The 16,250-nt window shown below is 34.0% G+C and overlaps 1 protein-coding gene across 2 annotated transcripts in view; it reads right to left on the bottom strand.

Annotated features, from left to right (window-relative positions):
* The window catches only part of Epha3 (EPH receptor A3), a 378,741-nt gene that overhangs the window by 80,706 nt on the left and 281,785 nt on the right, over positions 1-16,250 (bottom strand). Inside the window, exons 6-7 of one of the 2 annotated variants that reach the window (XM_004663303.2) lie at positions 5,809-5,933; positions 2,928-3,087 (exon numbers count right to left, since the gene is read on the bottom strand). In XM_004663303.2, the coding sequence (XP_004663360.1) occupies positions 2,928-3,087; positions 5,809-5,933 (285 nt within the window). Of the gene's footprint in view, positions 1-2,927; positions 3,091-5,808; positions 5,934-16,250 lie in introns of both variants that reach the window. The other variant, XM_004663302.2, reaches the window with a different exon arrangement.

Genomic DNA, 16,250 nt, shown 5'->3' with positions numbered 1-16,250 from the left:
TAGCCACTGCAAATGAACTCCAGACACAAATTCTACCTTGTACATCTGGTTTAAGTGAGCCCTGAGGAATTGAATCTGGGTCCTTTGGCTTTGCAGGCAAGTGCCTTAACAGCTAAGCCATATCTTGAGTTCAAATCATTTTATTATAAGTGCAGAACTAGAAAACTTCATACTTTTCTTTGTGTCCTGTTTTCTTCTTCCCACCACTCAATCAATATAAAAATTATAGGAAAAATGTGAAGGCCCTACAGGAAATAAATTAATCCTCTTTCCTTTTTCTCTTCCGTTTATTTCTCTGGCTTCTCTTTGCTTTACTTTCCTTTTTTCCCCCTATAGTCTTTTCTTCTCTCTCCCTTCCTCCCTCCCTTTCTTCCTGCCTTCCTTTCTTCCTACCTTCCTTTCTTCCACCACTCATTCATCCATCCATCCATGCATATATCTATTCATTTTTCCACCTTTCCTTCATGCTCAAATCCAGTACCTTGCATATGATACTAGGCAATTGTTTTATACTCCCAGCCCCTAAATTTCTTACCTTTTATTAATTTTTCCAATTTCACTATCATATATTAGCTGCATAAATCAATGGGATTCATTAGCAATTTCATAATGCACTAAATGTAATTCGGCCATATTCATTAGTTTTTATTTTGAAAATATTTTATTAATTAATTTAATTCATTTATTTGAGATAGAGAGAAAGAGAGGGAGATAGGAAGAGAGAGAGAGAGAAATAATAGGCATGCCAGGGCATCTAGCCACTGCAGTCAAACTCCAGATGCATGCATCACCTTGTACACCTGGCTTACATGGGAACTGGAGAATTAGACCGGCATCTTTAGATTTTGCAGGCATGTACCTTAATGGTTAAACCACATCTCCAGCCCTCATTGTCTTTTCTTAAACCTTAAGGAGAGAAAACTCCTTAGCAGTTCATGCTGTACTCAGGAATATCTGTGTCAAGACTGGAATGACATTAAAATTTTGGAGTTTGTTGATGATTTCATAAATTTACCTCTCAGATAGAGTTGTGTAATGATTAATATCATGTAAGATACAATATATTTTTCCAAAATATGCATCAACATAGTTATGTTTATTAATGGCTATTTGACCACCTCATGCCTCAATATGTCTAATGTATACCACAAGATATCATATATAATAGTTTTTCCTAATTCTATGACTTGAACAATTTCTTTCTAAGTCAAATACATACTTTATACTAGGTAATGACTCAAATATTAATTTATAAGTATTCTAATTAGATTTATAAGGAACTTTCTTCATGCAATTTAAACATTGCCAAATATATCTATATCTATCTATCTCTATACATATATATATGATATATATATAATATACATATATCAAATATATATACATATATTGTCAATTTGCTATTACATTTTAATTTTAAGGGATTTACAAGATTCATATATATTTAGCTTTGCTCACATAAACTTTCATGGATTTTACATTTGTTTCTCACATCTTCAGAGTGGGATTTCTTCATGCTCATTTCCTCACAGGAGGCTTAGAAGAGGTCTTTAAAAAGTAGATTTATGTGTTTGACGATGACAGCTCTCTTTAAGTAGAAATGCCATGGTTTCACTGTGACTTTTAAGAACATTAGAGTTGCAGTCCCTCTCAGAAGTTAAAGCTCATTATTGTAAGTGGCATTTCTAATGGATAAAAGTGAACTACAAAATATTTATTTCATCATTTTAACTTGACCAGGTTTGACCATCCTGCATGTTCCAACCAGGTAAAGAATGTGATCATATTTATATTACTGTGATTACGTGTTAGACCCCAAATATTTAGAAAATAGGAAATGTAGGTGTGGGGAAAAAAACAGCAAATGTAATTTATTGTTTAATGGTCAAAAGTGAGGGTTTCTCTTTGGTAGACTACTGGGCATGACTAGACCTCTGCAGAATAATAAGGTACAAAGTGTATCAATGTTTGATCATCTTCCTATGCTATTTTATGACTATGTCTTTTGGTGATATGTATAGTCCTAATATAATTAAAGTGACATTTATTCATTAGAGACATAATTAGTTCCTTTGTTATAGAAAAAGATGATCTCCATCATTACATTCCATTGTCTCATAAGGTATTCACCATTTTTATCCTGTGAGCAAATTTCCATAAGCATTCCTTATTGCCTAAACACACACTCACACCTACATAGAAAGATGTCTAAGTATGTATGTATCTGATCAACATTTCCTTTTAAGTTATTGAGTTTCATACATTGATTAGTTTAAAAATTCTTTAATTTGTATTTGTTTTTTATTAGTATCCTAGTAATGATAACTATCTTTTGAAAATTGTATTTCATCTGATGGTTTTTAAATATGAAACAAATATTTTGGAGAAACAAAAAACTTATTGAGGAAATATTTGTCAATTTTAGCATAATTTTATTCATTACTCATCTTTGGGGTCAAACAGTCAGGCTATGCAAGTTGTTTGTGAAAGTACATGAAGTAATATAACGTTTGTATTTTTATGTCCTTATTCTTTAGGGCATCCATGAAAGAATATGTTATGGATTAAAACAAAATTAAGATCCTTATGGTTCAATGAATGTCTTTAATGTAGCTCATTGAATCATGCAAGAATGAACTTGGAAGGTCTGTGTCAACAGGCCAGGGAAGCATGTTATCATACTAAATAATTTTCCTCAAAAGCCATTCATGGATATCAGGAAACCAGGAGTTCTCCAGAATCTAGAGTATGCTTGATTTGTAGAAAAGAAAAAGACAACACAAATTCTCAGACACAATGCTGAACAATTGGCTCACGTCTCATCCAATAAACTTCTAGTATATCGCATCTGATCAACACTGAGAGTGAAGTAGAATTCTTTTTTTCAAAATCTCTCCTGAAGTACACTAAACTGAAATTGTACGTACAGTCTGGGCTTGTTTCAAACTCAAACTTGCGGCTGTTGGTTCCATATCCAGCTGCTGTTCTGGCTCGGATCTGGAATACGTATGTAGTATCAGGCTTGAGGCTACTGATGGTCACATTTGTGCCTCTTGCCCTCAAAATGGTATAACTTGTCTCTTGTTCCTGCTTTGAGGGATGAAAATAAATAATGTTAATATTCAACCTTCCTAATCTTCTTAGATGATGATCAATGAAATACTTAAAATATATTAATGCAGACTTTTTTTTAACATAGGGCACTTGATGGTAAATTAATTATCCTATGTGCTGGTCTTAAATGAAAATTTAGTTGTGGATGTGTGTGGAATGCATCTATGTGTACAGGTGCATGCGTGTGTGCAGGTGTGTTGTCACTTGTGTGCCAGAGTGTGGAGGCCAGAGGCTAATATTGGGCTTCTTCTCCATATTCTTTCAGACGGGGTCTTTTGCTTAACTTAAGGTTCACTATTAGTCTATCTAGACTAACTAGCTTGTGAGCTTCCGGGATTCCTGAAATCCCTCGTGCTGAGTTAGAGTTTCCCACAATGTTCAGTACTTTAGGGAGGCACTTCAGATCTAAATTGTCATGGTTAGATAGAAAGTATTTTATCCATGGAACCATCTCCCAAGCCACAGTGGAAATTTTTAACATGAAAATACAGACAGAATTTCCTATTTTGGCTCTCAAAATTTATACCTGGCACATAAATAGGGGGAAAGTTAGGTTTTTTTCTTTCTAATTGCCAATAAGTGCATAAAATATGTTGTCTTTGAAAGCAAAGCTGAGAGGAAGCTTCTATTTCTAATACTAAATTTACAAGATGATACTGCTTTGAAGTGAACTGAATAGAAATAGTGTGTCAAATATCAAGTAGCAACTATTGTTATTAATCCTAAGATATTATATTAATCATGTTTTCATACGAGGGTCTAAATTTTTTCAGAATATGTATATTTACATTGTATTTAGCCTAGATTCCTATCGTTGCATAAAAGCAAGTATCTTCAAATCAAAGTGCAAAATTATTTCAACTAGGGCTTCTCTTGGAGGTTCACAGGGCTCATTAATAGTAATGTATCTTGTATCAAGTCTTGTTCACAAAAATTGAATTTACACAGTTTTTTTCTACTCTAAAATATGTTCATATGAATGTTACAAATAATTTTTAACTATAGATGCTGCTTATGCATTCGATTCTATTTGTGTTACTAAATTAAATAATGGAGTTGAATATATTCATTTTACATAATTACTTTGCCATTAAAATTACTAAGCATGTACTTTGAACCTATCTCTGTTTATCCTCATTAGTGAAGAAAGCATTAGAAAAGGTAGACTGTGTGGAACTAAAGTTTTAAGAAAATATTCAAAACATTTCCAAGTATCATATACCTATATAGAAATTAGTGTTAAATTCATGTATAAATGCCACTACATACACATGTATATGTAAATATTCAATTATGCATTAAAGGTCAATATTGCTAGGATTTTTATCTTATAATTCTTAATATTCTTTAAATATTTTATATGTTACATTAAATCATAATTAAATATATATTTATATATATATATATATAAATTTGTATTAATTTTTTAGCGGAATCAGATTAAGTGTACAAAGTGGTTTTATATTTTCAAAATATATGTGCATATGCCAGTTATGTTTTGGAATATACCTCACAGCTCTAAAGGTGTTCACTACTTCGACTCTACAATCTAAATTAAGGAACACTATTACTTTTTATTGCATTGGAGAATCAGTGAAACTGGAATTCTTATATCTGCCCAGCTTGTCCTGAAACATTTTTAATCATAGGAGATCACAGTCTTGTGAGTATTTGATGTTCCCACAGTGAATAAGTGAAAGCTACAGAAAGACATAAAACATATATGTTTTAACTTTAGCACATTTCTCTTAATGGAAATGTAAGCTTATACCCTGTAGGGAGGTATATTTAAAGACAAACAACATTTTCTTTTAGAAAAATTCATTAAATTTAATGGAGAAAAAGATTATATATTGCAAAGTTATGTTTATACTTTACTCCCATTCAGATAAATAACCATTCCAATAACTCTCATACCATAGTTATTCATTCTTGTGGGGAAGGCAATATAAAATACAAGGGAACTATACTAAATAAGAAATCATAACTACAAGTATTTAAAACAGAAATTTAACTTATTGGGTCCAAGGTTAATAAATCCACCCAGTCCTCAAATTATTATTTATTATAATAATTGAAAAAGTCTGGATGTGTTTTGCTTCACACTTCCCATTTTTATAACAATGCAGAAATAAGTTCTGAAAAGATAGAATGATAGCACCTATATTCTTTCTATGACTAAATAGTTTTAATGAAAAAAGGATAACTTGTTCATCTATCCTACATTCTAAACATCCCTCTAGAAACTCCAGAAAGTTTTGCATATTTAGTTCATCAATTCAATATTTTGGTATCAGTGCCAGTGTTCCTTTCTATATTCAATGGAATTTGTGTGATGAACATAAGGGTCAGAAAGTGGTGTTGAGGAAATGAATTAGGCTCGTCAGCAGGAGATGAACCAGTATAGAATTGCCAGTGTAGCAGGAGTCTCAATGTAGAGGCCTAGAAATGCTCCATCTATTTTCACAACTAGTAGTGACATCGTTAGTGTTTCTATTTGCTTTGGAATATAGTTAACACGATGATTTCTAAATATCTTTATACTTAAAAACCAGAGGGGTCACATGACCAGGGCCTTAGTCAAAGTCCCACCACTCACTAGCAATATCACGGTTTTCTTTGTGAGAGCACGATTCATGAGAAAATAGGGTATTTTTTCTTGTCCAACACAACCCTGTAACATCATCTCCCCACCTTTTCATAGTATTTGACTTCATAGTCCAATATGATCCCATTTGGATGCTCAGGTTCTTGCCAGGATAAAGAGATGCTGTTTCTAGAGGTGCGATCTTTCTTAATTGTCATGACAGGTGATGGCGCTATAAGAGATTGGGAGGGAGAAAGAGTGGGAGGAATCAGGTTAATGGTTTGGGGAGCATGGTGAGGAGGACAGAGAAAGAAATCAACAAGCAAATGGGCAAGTCTACCATCATCCTGATCTTTGACAAGAGAGGACTATTTCCATTTCCAAGGCTCTTGAGCATTAATCTGGCTGAATGTGCACCTATGGCAGCTGGATTTCAGCCTGAGTGCATGCAAACCTATGGAAAATAAGCAGACATTCTTTGCTGCTGTTGGACTAGTGGCAAGTAAGCAGATGTTTTTAATCTGCTACTATAATATAAGCAGTGAAATATACTTGGGATATATATTTATATATGTATCAAAACATCAGGACTACCTATTTTTTATAATGTTGCAAAGTTATTAATGCCAGATTCTTTAGCTCATTGATAACATTTTCATATGCAGCTTCACAAGAGAGCTGGAATCCATTATGCACAAGGAGTCCCATGGTATCCATAGGTAATAGTAATATTTAGTGTATTGTAAAACAGATATGATTTAGAACACATTCCTGTAGATCTTAACTTCTAACAAAATTTCTCAAGGATAAGAATACATGTCAAGGAAACAGTCTTCACCCTTTAAAGCTTTACTTTTTAAGAAAATACTAAATTAGGTCAGCTGTGGTGGTGCATGCCTTTAATCCCAGCACACAGGAGGCAGAGGTAGGAGGGTCACCATGAGTTCGAGGCCATCCTGAGACTACATAGTGAATTCCAGGCCAGCCTGGTCTAGAGACCCTGCCTTGAGAAATCATATATATGAGAAAAAGATTATATATTGCAAAGTTATGTTTATACATTACTCCCATTCAGATAAATAACCATTCCAATAATTCTCATAACATAGTTACCCATTCTCATGGGGAAGGTAATATAAAATACAAGAGAACTATACTAAATAAGAAATAACTACAAGTATACATACATACATACATACATACATATATATATGTGTGTGTGTGTGTGTGTGTCTGTATACTAAATTAGTTAGAAATATAAGAAAATTATTGCTAATATATATATATATATATACATATACATATACATATACATATACATATACATATACATATACATATACATATACATATACATATATATATATATGTATATGTATAACTTAATGGTGAGACTATATATTTGCTGTTTGTTATATGTTACCCAATTAATGAACAAGAATAAAAATCTAACTGTCTAGATTAGATATCATAGGATCATCTTCATCTCTAACTGAAAAGAGTACATTTCAAGTACTTTCCTATTGCATCTTAAAAAATGCACGTTGGCCGGGCGTGGTGGCGCACGCCTTTAATCCCAGCACTCGGGAGGCAGAGGTAGGAGGATCGCGAGAGTTCGAGGCCACCATGAGACTACATAGTGAATTCCAGGTCAGCCTGAGCCAGATCAAGACCCTACCTCGAAAAACAAAAACAAAAACAAAAATGCACGTTGTTCATCAATGCCATTTATTTTTCTCTCTCAGTTTTGGTCCAGTCACTAACTGAAATGTTTTACTGGCTGCAATGGTACTCTGCCTTAGTAGAATTTAACAATCTAAATTATAGACACAATTCAAAACATCATTATTTTTTTAAATACTACATACTGAATTATTTTAAAGTTGGAAGAACACATCTTTATTTATGTTCTTTATTTATGTACTTATTTGGCAATTTTCATTTTGCAACATCATCAGTCATTATTCAATTTTTATCTGGAACTGATTTTTATTCAGTCATATGCAACAATGTTATTCTAAGTCTATTAGTTATTCCTCATTGATGAGTTAATGCATCTCTAGAAAGAGGCTTGCCCTCATTTACTATTTGGATATCCTTACCTACTTTTATGCAAAAATCAAATAAATGCTGGGTTGATTCCATTCATTTATCAGTTTTTAAATTAATGATACTTTCCTTCATTGTCAAAGAGTGAGCAAGGATGTCTTTTTCTTAACCATTTTAATCACATAAATTTAAACATATCTGACAATCATTGCAACTATAGTTATTAATGAGCCCAAAGTGAATCTATTTTGTTATAACTTCTTCTGAAACAAAACACTATATTAATAAAACTTGTTTATTTTCCCACAAAGGGAGCAAGGACTACAAGTTCAATCTTTATTGTTAATTTGATTTTTCTATGATTATTACATGAAGATTTTATATCCAAACTTGTATTTAAACTGTTTCTATCTATAAATGCCTTTTTTTTTCTTTTCTTCATTGGACAAAATCTGTACTCCTTCAGTTAGAATCCATTCCAATACATTTTCCATCTTCCTGTTTCTATTGCTTAGAAGATCCCATTATGAATACTCATTCTAATTACAACATTGTTATAGCATTTCTTATGGAAATATAGCATCATTCTCTTTTTTAAAAAGTTATTTTGAAGGAGTATGAGAGAGAGAGAGAGAGAGAGATTTGGGGGGGGGGAGAGAGAAGGGGAACATGGACTTCTAGCCACTACAAATGAACTCCAGATGTATGTACCATTTTGTGCATCTGGCTTTACATGGGTACTGGGGAATTGAGCCCTGCTCATTAGGCTTTGTAGGCAAGTGCCTTAACTGCTGAGCCATCTCTCCAGCCCATCATTCTCTTATTTGTAATTTTTCTCTAATTAAGAAATATAAATTTTTATGTCCATTAAGGTTTGTACCTTTAATGTCTGCCTTTCATCTATACAATAGTTTGCTGTATTGTTTTGCAAATTGATCTTATTGTCCATCTAAGTGGTTTGCTACTTTGAAGCTTATTTAAACCAATATATGTTATTTTCATTGTATTTTAGGTAAGATTTATAAATATATTTGATGTTTATAACAAAAATTAATAGCAGATCTGTGGAATATCTGAGTATTATTTTTTCTTACCCTAACAAAAAATCAATTTATCACTCAATTGCAAGTAAAAAATAGTATAGCCATCATTGTTATGAGAGCCAAAGTGTTTCTTGTACAAACAATTAAAAAATCCATTATTTTTTATGCTAAAACAAATTCAAGTTTTTGTTTGTTTGTTTCCTGAGGTAGGATTTCACGCTAGCCCAGGCTGACCTGAACTTCACTATGTAGTTTCAGGGAGGCCTTGAACTACCAGTGATCCTCCCATTGCTGCCTCCTGAGTGCTGTGATCAAAGGTCTGCACCACCATGCCTGGCTCAAGTAAGTTCTTTATTAAAGAGTTACTTTTATTACATGCTTTTAGAACATTCCAAGAAAGTCAATGTTGGAGCTCTTTTCATTTAAGCCTACAAAGCCATACATTTAATTTTTTTCATACATTTAATTTTTATCATCATGAAAATAGATTATATTTCATAATGACTAACATTTTAAGGAGGTTTTGGAAATTAACCAGATATAGTATCCTTCCTTTTAAAAAGTAGAGAAGATACAATGGATTTTAAGGAACAGTTATGATCAGGATTATATTAAATTACTTTTTGAAAATATTTATTTTTATATACTTAAGAGAGAGAGAGAGAGAGAGAGAGAGAGAGAGAGAGAGAGAGAGAGAGAGAGAATGGGCCCATTAGGGCCTCCAGCCTCTGCAAAGGAACTCCAGACACATGTGCCACCTTATGCATCTGGCTTATTTTGGTACTGGAGAATCGACTGTGGTTCCTTAGGCTTTGCAGACAAGCCCCTTAATGGCTAAGCTATCTCTCTAGCCCTAACTTATTTTTCTATTAATGAAAGCTTCTCTAGCCAATTTTGGGGTCTGCCCAATTTTACTGCTTCTGAAGAGAACAAGACTTTATAACTGTTGAGTTTCTTCAAAGGCCTTTGAACAAGCTGCAGGAGCCCTTTGGATGGTAATAAATAGCCTTTTGTAATTCCACACTTACTTAAGTACAGGCAATTGCTTGAAGCTTGTGCCATCTCTATGTTAAATGAACCTTTTCTGATTGCTGCTTTTAGGCCCCTGTTAAGTGATTTGTTCTGCCTTTTTAATACACACCCTTCGGCTGGCTGCGTTTCAGCCCAGCTCAACCCCGACACCAGCTGGAAGCTCATGACTTTTAGGTAATGCTCATCAATATTTTACTATTAATGAATAATTAAGAGAAATTGTTTTGCTTTCTCCTTATAAATAATAAGTCATTATACCATGTGCCACAGAAAAACAAATTCTGTGGGCATCCTACTTTATCAATGGCTTTAAAAATGTTTCTTTGAGTATTCTTTAATTCACATTATGATGCTTAGTTCTTATATACTTCATATACTTTCACCAAATTATGTTAATAAGAAAATGGTATACATTATTTTGATTTTTGTTTTTTTAGTTGTCATGTATAAACTGATTTCTTTGAGTTTTTAATTTCTAAATCCATAGAACCTTTTTAATATCTCTGCATAAATGACCTAGTTGTATAATCTGTACTTGTGATTCTTTTGTTGTTTGAATTTGTGACTTAAAAGAATGAAAACTCATGGTTATATGGACAAAAAACAAAATAAAATCCACTCCAACTCACCCTAAAATGGCAGAAGTGATGAAGTGTTGCAAACTGGACCATGAAGTGAGTCAGGGAGAGTTCTGTATCATGGGCAAAGCTCAGGAAAGAGAGAGAAAGAGAGAGAGAGAACACAGATGTCTTTCCGTGCAAAAGTGCTAAAGAGGTGCATTCTAAGACACTTCTGTAAAATACAACTCTCCATAGGATTTTAACAGTATGCCTTTAATATATCCTAAGATACATATTTCTGAGATGATTCTCTTATTAGAAGAAAATAGTTAGTAATGGCAAGAAATGCCAAGAGCACAAAAAGACACTTATGCAGTCAAATAAATTGACAGTTTGCAGAGGAGGAGAAAGGACCAGGTAAAGAACAGATCTGAAAAAAATTTTGTAACTTTAAAATATGAGTGTATGTAAAATTGTTATATTGGTATTTGAGAAGATAATCAATCAATAATCCTACATTTTGCTATTATAGGTACAACTCATAATATATGTATTCTCTACTAAAAAGAAAAGGAGACAAATAAGTGATTTTATTTTAACCATTTTTGTTTTCATTTTGTGTGCTGTAAAGAATGTAGAGGATACCACTTGCTGAAATTTCAACTTAAAAAGTATTTTACATAAATAATTGCAAGGGGGGAGAGAGAGAGAGAGAGAGTATGGAATGTAGGGAGGGAGAGAATGGATGTGCCAGGGCCTCCAGCTCCTGCAAATAAGCTCCAGGTACTATATCACTTTGTATTTCTGGATTTACATGGGTACTAAGGAATTGGACCTATGACATCAGGCTTTGCAGGCAAGTGCAGTAACCACAGGACCACCTCTCCAACCCTAAAATAATTCTAGAACATTTTTTTTTTTTAAATTTGCAAGCAGAGAGAGGAATAGAGAAAAAGAGTGAGTGAGATAGAGGAGAGGAAGAGAGAGAGGATGATAGAAAGACAAAGAGATAAAGTATGAGAATGTGCATGCTAGTGTCTCTTGCCACCACAGTCTCCAGATATATAAACCACTTTGTGCATCTGACTTGATATGGACACTTGGGAGTTGAAACTGGGCCATCAGGTTTTACAAGCGAGTGCCTTTAACTGGTGAGCTATCACCCCAGCCCAATTCAGATAATCCAAACACAATAGAAAAGTAGTGAAGGTTGGGAAGAGAGGCTCACGAGTCACATAATTAACCATTCTTTTCTGGAGTTATACTGCTCTGAGTACAGAATAACATTTTACAAATTTTTTGAATCGAATTATATATGCATGAGTGTGTATGCATATTTGTATATGTAGGTGCACATGTATCTGATGGTGCACATACATACATGTGTTTGCATGCATGCAGAGGTTGAAGGAGAACATGAGGTGTTATCCTCAGAGAAACAGTCTACTTTCTTCCAAACAAGGTCTATCACTAACTTGGAACTCATCAATTGATCTAGACTGGCTAGCCAGTAAGTCACAGTCTCCTCCTGCATATGTTATAACTACCCCATACCTGGCACTTTTACATGGGTTCTTGGGATCCAACTCAGATCCTCTGGCTTGTGAAGCAAATCTTTACCCAAGGAGCCATTTCCCTAGCCCCAGAAGAATGCCTCAATTCCTTGTGTCTCAGTGAATTTGCCCATGATTCTTAAAAGTCATTTTTCATGAAAATACTACCTTAGTCGTGACCGATGACTGAACAGATATCAAGCATATGTACTTTGTGAAAGCTGGTATCAGGGTGTTTTTCAATTTGTGTTCTAAGGTTGCATAATTGTATGAGAGGTAAAAATCAAATTATTAATGGATTTTCACCCACTACAGATGAAGAGAGTTTTATGAATTCTCACCATGCAATGATGAGTTCATAAATGGGACAATGTGTTATAAAATTATAAATTTTTATGCTTAATAATTGAACTGAAGGCTAGAGGTAGAAAACAACTTTTTTTTCTAAATGATTGTCCTTTTATTAATTTGTGAAAGAAAGACAAAACACCCGCTACTGAACCATGGTTGACATTTAATAAAACAACAGTAAAACAAATTACAACAAAGAAGACAAAGGGGTAGCCTACAAAACAGCCTTGTGTGGAAAGTGATTGGGTCAGGGAAGGACTTGCTATGCTCATAGTCTGTTGTAGACTCACACTTAGTGCTTGCACATGCCAAAGCTACTGGTAGACATGGAAGGAATTTGTCATTTGAACATGGTGTTTTCTAATTGGCATTTACTATTTGTCTGCAGCTAAAATATGGCCCTTCCTCAGAATCAGGAAGTACAAAATTCAAAATCTAATTCCTAAAGGATTTGGTTTGGTTTGTTTGCTTTTATTGGGACCTTCCTCTTGCCGGACTTGGGAATTTCTAATGAACCTCTGAGGTATCTCTGTGGTTAGGAGATTGTATAAGCTAAAGCAATAACAAATGGGGCTCAGTATTTCTTGCTTAAGTGAGCCAAAGCTTTTAAAAATTATCTCCATGGGAAAACATCATGGACTAAATGGTTGAAAGATTTTACTTTTCAATCAGACATGCCTTTAAAAGATTAACTCCCCTATTTTCCTTTACCATTCGTTACAATACCCACTTAAGAACATTTTATTCTCAGTGATTTTCACATGTGAACACTTCTATTAAATGCAGAAAAACTCTTGGTTTGGGTTTAACATAATCATTGAATATTAAATGTTCTCCATTTTACTACCACACCCTGAATCTCTACCCCCAACCCGATATTCTCTGGAATTTCCCTTTTTGGTCAAAGACTTCATTATTTTTGTCGTGTATCCAGTTTGAAATTTCAGAAAGTACTTTTTTATATATTTTCCCAGCTTGCTAATCATCTCCACCTTCTCAGAGCTGATACATTTCCCTCCATCAGTTCTAGATTTTAGCCATTGATCAAAGCTTGCCATTTCACAGTATATTGGATTTAATACCTTTCATCTTAGACTTTTGAGTACTTCAACTTTCTATACATTTGAATGAGTTATCATTTTATAAACCAAATAAAACTTTGACTTTCCCTTCATTAGAATACCACCATTCCTGCTTTTGAATTTCTAATCATTAACAGATAATAAGCTCCATAGGAAAAATCTAGGCACCTGTATTTAAAAAAATATATTTTATTTATTTATTTGACAGAGAAAGAGGGAGAAAGGAAGAGAAAGAGAGAGAGAGAGAGAGAGAGAGAGAGAGAGAGAATGAGCATGCCACAGCCTCTAGCCACTGAAAATGAACTCCAGATGCATGTGCCCCATTGTGCATCTCGCTAACATGGGTCCTATGGAATCAAACCTGGGTCCTTTGGCTTTGCAGGCAAATGCCTTAACTGCTAAGCCATCCCTCCAGCCCTGTATTTTTTTTTTAAATTTTTGTTTAGTTATTTATTTGCAAGCAGACAGTGAGAGAGATGGACAGAGAAGAGAGACAGATGGAGAAAGAATGGGCATGCCAGGGCCTGCAGCCAGAGAAAATGAACTCCAGATGCATGTGCCCCTTGTGCGTCTGGTTTACGTGGGTCCTGGTTCCTTTGACTTCGCAGGCAAATGCCTTAACCACTAAGCCATCTCTCCAGCCTGGCATCTGTATTTTTGAACAGTTTATATTTGAAAGTCCTTAGAATTACAAACCCTCCGGAAATTCAGGGCTACAAAAGGAAACATAATTTGAAGATTGTTTTGTTTTTAAAAATTCTTGTAAGACTGCTGCAAACATATGACCGCTATCACTTTTTGCTCTACCTTCAGAGGTTTTGGTCTAAAGATACTTCCTTCATCCATCCATTGATATTTATTCTTACTCTCTGTTTTTCCTGTCTGAGGTACTAGCTCTCTCCTTTTTCCACCTGGAAAATGGCTTTGTTTACTACTCCATTACTAATATAATCCCTTGATAAAACTTTTTGTGAGTTTCTTTGGCTGTAAGTATGTTCTTTTTCTATGTTTTGATAATAATATACTTCAGCATTACTCACTAGAGATTCACTTCAAGTTTCCCCTGTGTGCACCTGAAATCACAGCTGGTACTTAGCTCTAGATTTACTTGATTTTTTCCCCCTTTGAATAGTTGCATATGGTAAAGTTGGATTCATAGAATAGGCAAAGTAACTTTTTACAATTAACAAAATTTTTAATTAATGGTGAAGTGAAGGTTACATGGCTATAAGTATTATGGATCTACAGTAATCGATCTAATAACCAAGTAATCAGCTAAGTGACCAACAGGCAGGCTATGTGCAAAAGTGGAAAGACACCATGTAGACAAGATGCAAGCCTTAAGTGGGATGCACTGGAACAGCATATCTCACCCCACCACTCCGAACCATGCACAACTTAACACTTAAGCAATTATTTCTAGAGATTTACATTAATATTTTCAGATCACTGAGAATGACAGGTCACTGAAACAATGGGAAGTAAAACCATGGCAGAGGGCAAACTGCAGTAATTTGTTCCTAGGATAGCTTCAAACTTGTCATCCTTCTACCTCAGTTTTCCAGTGTTTTAGCACCAGCTGGTTTCATCACACTTGACAGCTACACCACTTTCTTACCAGAATGTATTCTGACTAGTTTGTAAGTATTCAGTTTTCTGAGCAAGCATAGTATCACCTTTGCAGAGATCTAGTTTTGCTGTTTAGATAGCTTTGCAACATGACATACAACATGTTTTGTGTTTCTACATTTGCTTTAGAACTTTGTGTTAAAATAATAAAACTCAAAAAAGTTGTTGGAAAATGGTTTAATGAACCATAATACTTTGTAGGCCAACAAATAGATAACTTCAAAACAAATGTTTAAAGAAAATATGCTTAGAAGAATGGCCTTCTGCTAAAAAGCTATTACTCCAATCCTATAGTAGAGAAGTTATTTATTTTATGTTATTTTGGTTCTTTGAGGTAGGGTCTTACTCTAGCCCAGGCTGACCTGGAATTTACAATATAGTCTCAGGGTGGCCTTGAACTCACAGTGATCTTTCTACCTCTGCCTCCCAAGTGTTGGGATTAAGGGCATGTGACACTATGCCTGGCTCAGAGAAGTAATTTTCTTAACCAAGTTAATGGTGGTATGGAGGAAACCATCCTAAGATATAGTCCGTAGAAAATAAATGTTGACTATTAGAGAAAAATCAAGACTTGAGTGTGTGAGTTCTAAATTTCTAGAAAAATTTTGAGTTAATTATTGAATTTTAAGGACATCAAAATTAGGTTTTAGAAACTAGATACTTATAATTTATAAATAAACTATAAGTTAGTGATCAAATTTCCATCTGTGTATGGGGTATGTACACTATGACAGAAAAAGAGTTATTTTTAGAAATGTCTGTTGTATATTTTTGACACTGAAATCATGTTTGTCACATGCTAGATGTTCAAATTTCTTTCTAAATACAAAGTTGCTCCTTGCTTAATATTATCCAGTATCTTCACAGTCAGAAGCATCTGCCTATGAATCTTATTACTTTGCAAATCTGTAGGAGTGATCCCAGGTATCCAAGTGAAATGTTTGAATGTGAAAGAAGTAACTATTTACATATGGCTATGTTTCAAACTTATGGATTTGAAGTTGATTGACATCTAAAGTTTAAATTATTAGAAATTATCTGAGTAGAAATGATACAAACTAGAGGAAATGAAATATTTTTCATGACACTTCTCTTTTGTCAAAATTCAGGGTACGAGTTAACAGCTTGAGATTCTTAATACAGAAACACACAATATCAATACAGTTTAGGAAAATATATTTCTTTTGTGTTTGGAATATTCTATGATATCCTTCTCTCTTTAGAACTACTGGAGGAAGAAAGCATTATCA

This window comes from Jaculus jaculus, chromosome 4, assembly GCF_020740685.1.
Source record: "Jaculus jaculus isolate mJacJac1 chromosome 4, mJacJac1.mat.Y.cur, whole genome shotgun sequence".
In the NCBI taxonomy this organism is placed as follows: Eukaryota; Metazoa; Chordata; class Mammalia; order Rodentia; family Dipodidae; genus Jaculus; species Jaculus jaculus.
This window is presented reverse-complemented; position numbering and strand designations above follow the sequence as displayed.